We start from the raw sequence: 12,542 nt of genomic DNA, 5'->3' as shown, positions 1-12,542 counted from the left end.
CAATAACAGACCCTCAACTCCATAATGTTACCTTATCTCAATCAAACTTGACTCAATTTCCACTAATATGCACTCCAAGAAAGATAGCCTACGACGTCAGATTGTTATTTATCAGATTGCGTCTAGGGACTTGGGCTCAAGGGTTTCGGTTATGAAGTTGAAATCGTAACCAGCTAAGGGGACTGGTTTAAAATTTCGACTACCATTTCCACTCTAGCCAATAAGCAAGTCATATGCTTTCTCAATATACATCTGCACCCATGATCCTATTACTTCAATGATACGGAGTATTACATTACTGGTATTCAGACAGTTATCAAGTTATGAAAGATCCAAATAACAATGCAAACTATATCTAACTTACAAAAATAACAACCTCATTTTATCAAGTAAACATAAACTACACTAAGCAATATCCCACCCAAAAATGTAAACGATACAGTCATTAGTTTCTCCAATGATCACAATTGGAACCAAACAACACTGACTATACTAACAAGTTACCATAAACTCCATAAAAGCAACGAACAGAGTATCAAAACGAAACCGTTGTATACACAATCTCACATCCTCGTTATACTCAACTCTTCAAATAAGCTCGTTCGTTCTCCACCTTTTGCGCGAAAACCTTCGTTGCAACCATATTATCATTAAAATATCTAGTATAAGGATGCCCTTTAGGAACAAGTTTTCTATAATTATCAAAATTCTTTTCAGCATCACTACTCTTTCCTAACAATGTATATATAATCCCTTGACATAAATACGGCCTAAAATCTCTCGGTTCTTCTTTACTTAATTCCTGATATATCTTCATAGCATCATTATATTCCCCTTGAATTACCCTAATTTGAGCTAACAATAGCTTAAAATCCCTAACATCATCTTTCTTTTTCCCCTTTTTGCACAATTCGATCCCTTCCATGATCCGTTTCTCAACGTTTTTCAATTCTTCAACAGATTCTTTAGCGGAAGCCGCCATTACTAAACCGTGATAAGCGTCAACTCTTAATGGATCCTTCGTTAAAACCTCTTCAAACCCTAGTTTAGCAGAGTCGTGATCGCCGCCGTATGAATGTAAATGATATTTCAACAACTGCCATTCGCTATCTTCAGGTTCGAGATTAATTAACTGATTAAGTATTCCAATTGCTTCGTGAACCTTACCGTTTTTAATCTTCAATTCCATTAGGGTTTTTAAGACCCTAATGTCTTCAGGGTAAGAGCATAGGTGTCCTTCTAGCTTTTTTTCTTCATTTAGTTGTTCATCATTGGAAATTTTGTCAGTTTCAACGGTGGACGGAGGTGGAGGTGAAGAAATTGGAGCGGCAATTGACGGCTTGAGATTGAAACGTGAAAGAAAAAAGGCCGCAACGGTTACGCCGGTGATGAAGGTGGTTTTGAGGAAGGATTGTGAGCTAGGGTTTACAATTTTTGTTATATGGCGGTTAGCGTTAGGGTTAGGGTTAAAGTTTTGGTAACTGAGGTTACGGAAAGATGGTTTAATTGGAGTTAGAGATGAAAATGAGAACGATCTCGTTTTGGGGAAAGTAATGGATTTCGAAGGGAGACGGCGGTGATGGGAGACGGATAGAGGGTGGTGGGGTAACGTTACGTTGGTCAGAGTTAGTTCCATTGGTTTGGTACGGCCGGCGTCGGTTACGGCGGCGACGGTGGTGATTTTGGAGGGAGAAAGAAGAAGGATAAACCCTTGTACCGCGATATAATGGAGAATGTGATTTTAATTAAAAGTTATTAAACCCCAAAATCGAATGGGATGGAAAATAAGGTGTTCGTTTTTTAAAGTTTTTGTTGTAAGCAGTATGTCAATCATATTTTGCTGAAATGTTAACCGCAGCAAAAGCAGTAATATAAACCTCCTACTTTTATTCTATTCAAACACTTTAAATAAATGAACAAACGCCAAAAATCCACGCTAAAATTTTGTTTAAAAAAAAAAAAAAAAACTAGGTTTGATTATGGACGCCTAGCTAAAACGTCAATTTCTTACCAAATTTAAACTTAATCTTTGTATGATTAACATTTCCGACACGATAAACAAAGCCTGTAAAACTGAATCTCAAAATTTTTGAACTACTTTTATATATTTAAATAACCTTCGGTTGTTTTCGACGATTCGCGAACAATTATATGTAAATAGATACATATATACTATAACTTGAAAAGTTAACAATGTTTTAATTGTTTGATACCGTACATTAAACTTATTGGTTTAAATATCTATTTGAATATATATGATAAGTTGAAATAATTTATTTATAAATAACTTTCAATGTGTATTTAAAAACTGATTTATGTATATTAAAAAGATATATACATATATATAATTTCAAGTTATTTAGTAAACGATAGTAACATTCGTTTATTGATTCGATTGATATTTAGATAAGTTAACTAAAGCTTTAAGATGAACCAGTAAAACACTAATTTGCTACAGTATTTTCAAATTGCTACAGTACCCAAAATGCTACAGTGTTTACGAAAATCACTATTTGCTACAGTGAAATTGACTTTGCTACAGTGAATTGCTACAGTAAAAATTGGCTTTGATACAGTGACTTTGCTACAGTAAAACACTATTTCAAAATGAAAATGTATGTATTATATATATATATATATATATATATATATATATTAACAAATAGCGAGACGATGATTTATAGAAGTAAATGACCAAAACACTCAAATGTATAAGTTATACCTCGAGTGGTATAGTTTATGGATGATTTAAGACTATATTTTGACAAAGGTACGATTCAGAAAACGTAAAGTACAAGTTTTCTCAGTATACGATAGGACGTTCGAAAAACCGGAACCGGGACATAAGTCGAGTGACGACGTACGACTTATCAGAACGAAAATTACAAGTCAACTATGCATGCGAATTTAATATAATAAATAATTAATTATATAAATTAAATATATTATATATATATTAAATAAATATGTCGCAAGCTAGATTACAAAAACAATGTGAGCTGGAAACCCATCCCATGCGATCGCATGGAAAATGGGCTAGGAAGCCATGCGATCGCATGGCAGTCCTGGACAGGCCACACCTATAAAAGCTCGAGATATCTGCCTCTATTTTGATTTAAATTACTCCGTAAGTAATTATTTATTATTATTATTATTATTATTATTATTATTATTGTTATTATTATTATTATTATTATTATTATTAAGATTATTATTATTATTAATCTTAATATTATTAGTAGTAATATTATTAATTAGTATTATACATAAAATACTACGACGAGGTCTGTAACGACCCTGGAATTTCCAACGTTTATTTATTAATAATTATTATTATTAATACGTGTGATAAAACGAATGTATGTCATTACATTTACATGTTGCCATGATTGCCCGAACTTGACTTTAATTGCCCGAAACGTCTTTGTGACACCCGAGACTTACACGAATAATATTTTTAGAATATTATTTACATTCATGATTAATTTTATTAATCATTTTAATTAACTATGATAATTAGTTAGTTACTTGGGCTTTAATTGGTTTAACTTGTGAATTATTGAACTTGGGCTTGTTTAAAGTAAATGGACTTATGTTATTGGGCTTCCAAGTCCACCCTACCTTTTAAATGGACTTGACTAGCCCACTTAGTCATGTAAGTAGTACTTGTAAATGTAACTAGTTAGTTTTGTCACATGAGAATCTAGTTATCATCTAATCCCCATGAACTAACACCAAGTATCCAACTTTTAAGACTTTTCATCCAAGTAACCAACAAACAAACTCTTTCCCCCTCCCCCACTCCAAAAGCCGTCAGCCTTGGTGGCCATTTAGTGGTGTTTTGAATTTTTTTTTTACACTACATACTCACTAGTATTCATATTACTCTTTCATTTACACACACACACTCACTTTTCTCTCAAACTTTCTCTCATATTCTCTCTAATCTTGTAAGCAACTTGAACTACTTTTCTCTTCTTCTTTTCTTTACAAAACCGAACCTAGCAACCTTGAATCATCATCATCTTTTGTTACTTATTCATGTTTAATGTTTGATTTCTTGTAATTACTAGTTATTGTTACTTACTTACATGTTACAAGAATAAACTTTCTAGTTTGATTCTTCTTTTATCTTGTTAAAACAAGAACAACAAGAACATATACTTTCTAGTTATGTTCTACATTTGTTATTTTTAAAAGATTAATGTTCATGTGTTGATAAACTCATGCTTGTAAGTCATGTTAGTAAGTTATGTTCTACTTGGTTAAGATGATGTAGATACATCAATGAGTTGTACACTTGAAGCTATATGCATCAAGGATGAGAACCATGATGAACATCAAGCACCAAGACCACCGGAACTCACTTAAACTTACTGTTTCTGTCCAAACCCTACTGACCTGCTGTTTCTGTAACATACCAGTAGACCTGGGCTACTAAGACCATGATTTTTAGATAGAACTTTTCTAGTAGATAACTTTTCATATAGGACTCGTCTTAATCCGTGTAACACCCGCGTTTTGGGCCTAGATGAAATGACCATTGTACCCTTAGGGTATGGTGTAATTAGTGATTTTAATAATTATATGTTTATAATTATTTGGTTATTTAGTTGAGACCAGTTTGTGACAAGGGTCACAGAACAGGTTCGTTTGTTGAATTTGGACTCCGTTAGGGCCTCCTAACGATGTACGAAAGATATTAGATAACTGGTAAATACCCGTGTGTTATGAGGTATGGGTTTATAACCCTTTTATATGTATGTTCTGGACACTTCTTGATCATTTTCCTAATTGAAAAAATATACACACCGTACCTAAACTCTTTCACCTTGAAACCCTAACTTGATCCAAGCCTGAAATTGGTTTGTGGAGCTTTAGGACCTGATTTATATCATCTTTGTAATCATCAAACCAGGTTAGCATGCTTGAATCATTGCTTGAATCTTGTGTAAATTGGGTTTTTGTGTTCTTGAGCAAAAGTGTGATTTTTAGCTTGAATCTTCATGAATTGTGTTAGTTATGCTTAATTGATGTTAGAAATAGGTTGTATATATGTTTAGTAACTTTCTTGTGCTTAAAATTTGGTCAAAAACACTTAGAAATCGAGTTTTTGGGGAAGAAATCACAAAATCAGCGAAATTGGTTCGAAACCCAGTTTACTACAGTACCCGAGGTGCTACAGTACCCCCGAGTTGCTACAGTACCGAGTTGCTACAGTATCACTATTTGCTACAGTTTCACTATTTGCTACAGTGTCACTATTTGCTACAGTACCACTATTTGCTACAGTGCCGAGTTGCTACAGTACCCCCCGAGTTGCTACAGTACCCGAATTGCTACAGTGTCACTGTTTGCAACAGTACCTTTTATGAAATTGAAACGGGCGTAACTTTCAAAACGTAACTCCGTTTTTGATGAATAAACTATCGTTAGAATTGTAATAAAGAATACTTTTCAATGGTGAACTTTTAAGAAACTAGATCAAACTGTTTTTGGGTCAGAAAAGGAGTTTTAGTGTGTATGTCATGTTTTGTACGCACCTGTATGCCATTATTGAATGGAGTCATGATTTAGACTCATAAAATTATGAATATATGGTGTTATGACCTAGTTTATAGTATGATTTGATTATACTATTGATTGAGATATGTATATTGACTTCGTTGTGTTGTTCTCAGGTGATAAGAACAAGGAAGAAGCTCAGAAGTAAGATAACTGAGCTGTAGCTGGTAATCGGTGAGTGGGATTATCTCCGGGTGTAGTATACAGTAGCAAGTTGTGCTACTATGTTATACTGTTATAGTTGCTATGCTTAGTAGATATGTTGTAATAATGATCATCGTAGAGTTGCCATGCTAGTCGTAGGAACAGTTGTTCGTAGTGGTAGTTGCTTAACAGTTGTGTGCACAAGTTGTAGTTGCCTGTTGGAACCTATTGTTGTTAGGTTCAGCTCAGAGAGGTCAACCTTGTTGTGGTTGGGTCCAGTTGGCTACTGTTTGTTGAGTATAGTGCTGAATGACGCATCACCTGCGTGTGGATTTACTATACTGGGGATTCAGTAGTAAGGACTTTCGGTAGACGCTAGACTGATCAGCTAGTGGTCGTGTGCTCGTACAAGTCGCCGAGTCTCTAGTTGGAGCATAGTTGCTAGTTGATTGTTGCCAGTTGATAGTTGCTAGTTATTAGTTGTCAGTTGCCTGTTATGGATTGTTGTAGGTGCTGTAGTTGTACAAGTTGGTACTGTATGCTAGATCTGTTAGATGATTCCATTCACTTAGCCTCGTACTAACCCCCCTCACCTCCTCCCTTGCAGGTTTTCGATCTTAGTGCTGGTAGGGACGGGAGTTGGATTGACGATATGTTTGACAAGACGAACTCTGATGTCTTAACTTTTATAAATATGTAACTAGTTGTTTAACGTAACACCGGTTGTTTGTAATAAGTAACTAGCTAATGATTTGTGATAATCATGTTCGTAATTAACTAAGGGTATTTATGTGAATTAAGACTTCCGCTGTGATTTAAAAAAAAAAGCAGGGTGTTACAACTTGGTATCAGAGCATAGGTTTGGCCGCATGTACATTGTGTTGAATGTCATGTTCCCAAACCTTGTGTTATGTCAAACATATATGAGGGAACGGGTTAAGTGAATGTAGGGATTACATGTGTTAGATGATAGGTACTAACCTGTTTTCCACTAAGAGTTTGTGTGAGATGTTGTGGTAGTGCAGATATGGCAGATAATACAGGAAACGCAACTGGTCCGTCAGCCCCCGAAACATTCAGAGCCCCAGATGAAGACGGATATGTGTCAGAAGAGGATCCGCAGGAACAAATTTTAGATTTGCAAAGTAAGTTAAAGGAAGCACGTGATCGAATAAGGGAATTAGAACAATGCCAGGTAACCGTGAATCCAAGTGGTAGTGTACCGAATCAGACGATTAGTGGGTATCCGGTGCAGTCAAATAATTATCAGCAAATTGGAAGTGCTTTCCAACAGCAGCAATGGTTACCACCTCAATATCAGTTTCCTCAACAGTTTCAGATGCCACCTCAGTTTAATCAACAGTTCCCAAATCAGATGTGGGGTCCGTATCAGACGCCGATGTTTCAACAACCAAAGAAATGTACCTTCAAACAGTTTCTGAATTGTAATCCACCAGAGTACTCAGGAAGTTTTAACCCAACGGTAACACTTAACTGGTTAAGAGAGATATAAAAGGTTTTTGAGGCCTGTCAGTGCGAACCAGAATTACAGGTTATTTATGCTAGTCGTATGTTGAAAAATAGGGCAATGGTTTGGTGGGATACGGTTATTTCTAGTATACCAAAAGAGCAAGTGAACATGATTACTTGGGAACAATTTTATAGTAAAGTTTGTGAGCAGTATTGTTCGTCTTATGACCTCAATCGAATTAAGACGGAATTTCTGGCAATGAAAATGACACCTCAGATGACGATAGATGAGGTGATTGAGCAGTATATGGATAAATTAAGGTTTGTGCAACAGTGGGTTCCAGATGAGCAGTCCAGAATTCAGCACTTTGTTAATATAATTTTACCGGAGTACAGAACAATGGTTAGGATGGCGACGACGTTATCGCAAGCGTTTGTTGTGGCAAAGATGGAAGAGGATGACGTCAGAGCAGCAAGGAATAGAATAGTAGGTTATGAGATGCCACAACAAGATCAGGTGATGAGTCATTCAGACTCTAGGTCAAAGAAGTCTGTTAAGTTGAAACAGAAGAGTGGGTCAGAACATAGTGGGTCAGCATCAAGTCAGAATTCTTGGTGCTATAGTTGCAGATCATCTCATAGTGGTCCTTGTTCAGATTCAACCAAAAGATGTTTGAGATGTGGTATTGTGGGGCACGAGATTCGAATGTGTTCATTCCAAGAGGATGTATGTTGGAAATGTCATCAAGTGGGGCATAGGTCAGCTCAGTGTCCGTATGTAAGAGGATCAGGTTCTGGGGCGGGGCCAGGAGCGCAGTCGGGATCAGTAGGTGGATCTTCTGGTTCTCCAGTTGGGCAGAAAAGAAAGAATCCACCTACGGCAACAGCAAGAGCTTATCAAATGGTTGCAGATGCAGATGTTGATTATGATGTGAATGCAGGTATGATTCAAAATCCTCGTACTGTTTAGTTGTATATATGTATGATTATGTATATATACATATATGTGTGTTTTAGATTGATAAATCTTGTTGGTAGTGTAAAATTTATTTTGTTGTGCTATGTTGTTGTATGCTTAGTTGCGACCCTTGTGTGCCTGGTTGGGTAAGGGAGACCTTTAGGTTAATTTTGAGATTGAAAACTGTGACTTTGATAGAGATGTGTTGGGTACCCTGATGTAGTGGACTTTTTGTCGACATGAGATTATATGATAGTAACACTGTTGTAACAGATATGATAGAAAGAGGACTGTGCTGATTGGATAATTCCTTTGCTTAAACAGATGTATGATACTGCTAGTTGAGCGTATTTTTGACATTGATGAACATATGTTGCGATTTCCTATGCTTGTTGGATGTGTAGTAATGTTGGTAGATTATATTTGAGTATTTGATGGACAATGTTTTGAGTAACTATGATTGGACAGATGTTGTGATTGATTAGTCATAAAGTAGTTAAATTAATTACCGATGCTTATTGAGGTGATTGATTGGACATAAGTTAGTGAATGAGACAAGTAGAATTTTTTCGTTACGAGCAACTCAGAATGAAGGTATGATTTAGGATAATATGCTTGTGTCTGGCCAATAGAAGCATATTGTGATAAATCATACGGAATTTCTGGGAAGCTGAAGGAAAATTAGGCGGCCTGTGCTATATTGGATTGTGATGTGACTGGATATGAGATGAATAACCTATGAAGTTCTGTTGACTTACGAGGCAATTTCATAGACATAGGTATAGATTTTAGCATGATGACTAATTCTATTGCCTAAGCTTTGGATAATTGGGAAAAGTGGACAGTATAAAGAGTTGAATTGGATGACAGATCGTGAAATTTATGATGCGGAATGGCGAAGAAACACGAATTTGACTCTGATTATTTGACTTGATCGTGTAATTTTTGGGCTTAAGTGGATTAACGGACGTTGATCGATGAAGATTATGACAACTTATTTTGTACCGGGAGTGTATTGACGTCAAGAATCTCATTTCCCTATGCAATTGTGGTGGATATTGTCGGTATTGGGGATAAGATTGATAAAGTTAACCGTGTGTTTTGGCGGTTCGAGTAACAATTTTTGGGTTTGTTGACCATAGTTGACCCGATTCCGAGGACGGAATCTCTTTTAAGGAGGGTAGATTTGTAACACCCGCGTTTTGGGCCTAGATGAAATGACCATTGTACCCTTAGGGTATGGTGTAATTAGTGATTTTAATAATTATATGTTTATAATTATTTGGTTATTTAGTTGAGACCAGTTTGTGACAAGGGTCACAGAACAGGTTCGTTTGTTGAATTTGGACTCCGTTAGGGCCTCCTAACGATGTACGAAAGATATTAGATAACTGGTAAATACCCGTGTGTTATGAGGTATGGGTTTATAACCCATTTATATGTATGTTCTGGACACTTCTTGATCATTTTCCTAATTGAAAAAATATACACACCGTACCTAAACTCTTTCACCTTGAAACCCTAACTTGATCCAAGCCTGAAATTGGTTTGTGGAGCTTTAGGAACTGATTTATATCATCTTTGTAATCATCAAACCAGGTTAGCATGCTTGAATCATTGCTTGAATCTTGTGTAAATTGGGTTTTTGTGTTCTTGAGCAAAAGTGTGATTTTTAGCTTGAATCTTCATGAATTGTGTTAGTTATGCTTAATTGATGTTAGAAATAGGTTGTATATATGTTTAGTAACTTTCTTGTGCTTAAAATTTGGTCAAAAACACTTAGAAATCGAGTTTTTGGGGAAGAAATCACAAAATCAGCGAAATTGGTTCGAAACCCAGTTTACTACAGTACCCGAGGTGCTACAGTACCCCCGAGTTGCTACAGTACCGAGTTGCTACAGTATCACTATTTGCTGCAGTGTCACTATTTGCTACAGTACCACTATTTGCTACAGTACCGAGTTGCTACAGTACCCCGAGTTGCTACAGTACCCGAGTTGCTACAGTGTCACTATTTGCTACAGTACCTTTTATGAAATTGAAACGGGCGTAACTTTCAAAACGTAACTCCGTTTTTGATGAATAAACTATCGTTAGAATCGTAATAAAGAATACTTTTCAATGGTGAACTTTTAAGAAACTAGATCAAACTGTTTTTGGGTCGGAAAAGGAGTTTTAGTGTGTATGTCATGTTTTGTACGCACCTGTATGCCATTATTGAATGGAGTCATGATGTAGACTCATAAAATTATGAATATATGGTGTTATGACCTAGTTTATAGTATGATTTGATTATACTATTGATTGAGATATGTATATTGACTTCGTTGTGTTGTTCTCAGGTGATAAGAACAAGGAAGAAGCTCAGAAGTAAGATAACTGAGCTGTAGCTGGTAATCGGTGAGTGGGATTATCTCCGGGTGTAGTATACAGTAGCAAGTTGTGCTACTATGTTATACTGTTATAGTTGCTATGCTTAGTAGATATGTTGTAATAATGATCATCGTAGAGTTGCCATGCTAGTCGTAGGAACAGTTGTTCGTAGTGGTAGTTGCTTAACAGTTGTGTGCACAAGTTGTAGTTGCCTGTTGGAACCTATTGTTGTTAAGTTCAGCTCAGAGAGGTCAACCTTGTTGTGGTTGGGTCCAGTTGGCTACTGTTTGTTGAGTATAGTGCTGAATGACGCATCACCTGCGTGTGGATTTACTATACTGGGGATTCAGTAGTAAGGACTTTCGGTAGACGCTAGACTGATCAGCTAGTGGTCGTGTGCTCGTACAAGCCGCCGAGTCTCTAGTTGGAGCATAGTTGCTAGTTTATTGTTGCCAGTTGATAGTTGCTAGTTATTAGTTGTCAGTTGCCTGTTATGGATTGTTGTAGTTGCTGTAGTTGTACAAGTTAGTACTGTATGCTAGATCTGTTAGATGATTCCATTCACTTAGCCTCGTGCTAACCCCCCTCACCTCCTCCCTTGCAGGTTTTCGATCTTAGTGCTGGTAGGGACGGGAGTTGGGTTGACGATATGTTTGACAAGACGAACTCTGATGTCTTAACTTTTATAAATATGTAACTAGTTGTTTAACGTAACACCGGTTGTTTGTAATAAGTAACTAGCTAATGATTTGTGATAATCATGTTCGTAATTAACTAAGGGTATTTATGTGAATTAAGACTTCCGCTGTGATTTAAAAAAAAAAAAAAAAACAGGGTGTTACAATCCGAGTTACGGTTTAGGATTTATGGCCCTCCGATCGTCACTATGTCCTTTAAAGTTGTGCAGAAATTTCTGACCTACTCGCACTTAGACCGTCGCCACGGTCAAACCAAGACGAGTTTGCTTCTGTAAATTTTACCACAACTAAAGGACTCATAGACGGAGCCATGGCCACTGGTCTCACCTTAATTCAGTAAGGGTAGAGGCCGTGGTGACTGACTGAAGTCAGCCTTTGTTGTAAACTACTTTCATAAACGAAACTTACTTTACGCCTTTTGTTTGATGATGAACGATGATGACCCTTAAGACCTTATTTACATACTTTTAAACCTATTAAGACGATTTACTGACATAGTACTATTTGACTTAGGTTGAGGACCTTAGGACCGATTACTTGCACACCTTTTCCGAACTGACTTTACGACTACATTATCATTGTGAGTTATAGCATTCCCTTTTTACTTTAACTTATTTTGGGAACTGAGAATACATGCGGATTTTATGTTTTACATACTAGGCACGAGTACTTAAACTTATATATGTGTGGGTTATACAACGGCATAAACATTCCCTTTAGCTCGGTAACGTTTAATCATTGGTTTTTGAACCATGAACGCGAATCTTAGATATGGATCCATAGGGTTTGACATCCCCACTCGGGCTAGTAGCGCTAGCATTTAACGAGTGTTTAATACTTCTTAGACATACGCACTTTCCAAGTGTACTTTCAGGGGGTATAAAAGTTAAGTTAGTTACCAAGTGCCCACGGTTAACATATACTTTATCTTACTGTTTTGAAACGCTCTTTGTAGCACTGAAATCTCGTGGCCTACCTTACATACTGTTATACTTAAACTATAGCTCACCAACCTTTGTGTTGACGTTTTTAAGCATGTTTTTCTCAGGTGCTTGAGGTTAGCTTCCGCTGTGTACTAGTCGTGCTATAGACACCCGCTGCTTAGAGTTGTCGTCGCATGAACTACTTTATTTTGCATTCAAACTTTAGTACTTTTGAACTATGACTTGTAACGACCATTGTGGTCACATACACTTATTATTTGCTTCTACTTAGTGAAGCATGATTTTGGATTGTAAAACATTCGATGTTGGTTTAGACATCACTTTATTTATGAACGCAAACTCTTTTTGGAATCGCATATAGTACTTAACCTTGTAATGATCCTGTTGTTG

At 36.5% G+C, this 12,542-nt stretch overlaps 1 protein-coding gene across 1 annotated transcript; it reads right to left on the bottom strand.

Annotated features, from left to right (window-relative positions):
• Positions 1 to 314: 314 nt before the first annotated feature.
• LOC139844245 (protein SLOW GREEN 1, chloroplastic-like) lies at positions 315 to 1,752 on the bottom strand. Its single transcript, XM_071834467.1, has one exon. The coding sequence runs from the start codon at positions 1,634 to 1,636 to the stop codon at positions 581 to 583; it is 1,056 nt and encodes a 351-aa protein (XP_071690568.1). The 5' UTR covers positions 1,637 to 1,752; the 3' UTR covers positions 315 to 580.
• Positions 1,753 to 12,542: the final 10,790 nt, after the last annotated feature.

Source organism: Rutidosis leptorrhynchoides, chromosome 4, assembly GCF_046630445.1.
Source record: "Rutidosis leptorrhynchoides isolate AG116_Rl617_1_P2 chromosome 4, CSIRO_AGI_Rlap_v1, whole genome shotgun sequence".
Taxonomy (NCBI): Eukaryota; Viridiplantae; Streptophyta; class Magnoliopsida; order Asterales; family Asteraceae; genus Rutidosis; species Rutidosis leptorrhynchoides.
The sequence above is the reverse complement of the archived record's forward strand: the minus strand, read 5'-3'. Positions and strand labels throughout refer to the sequence as shown.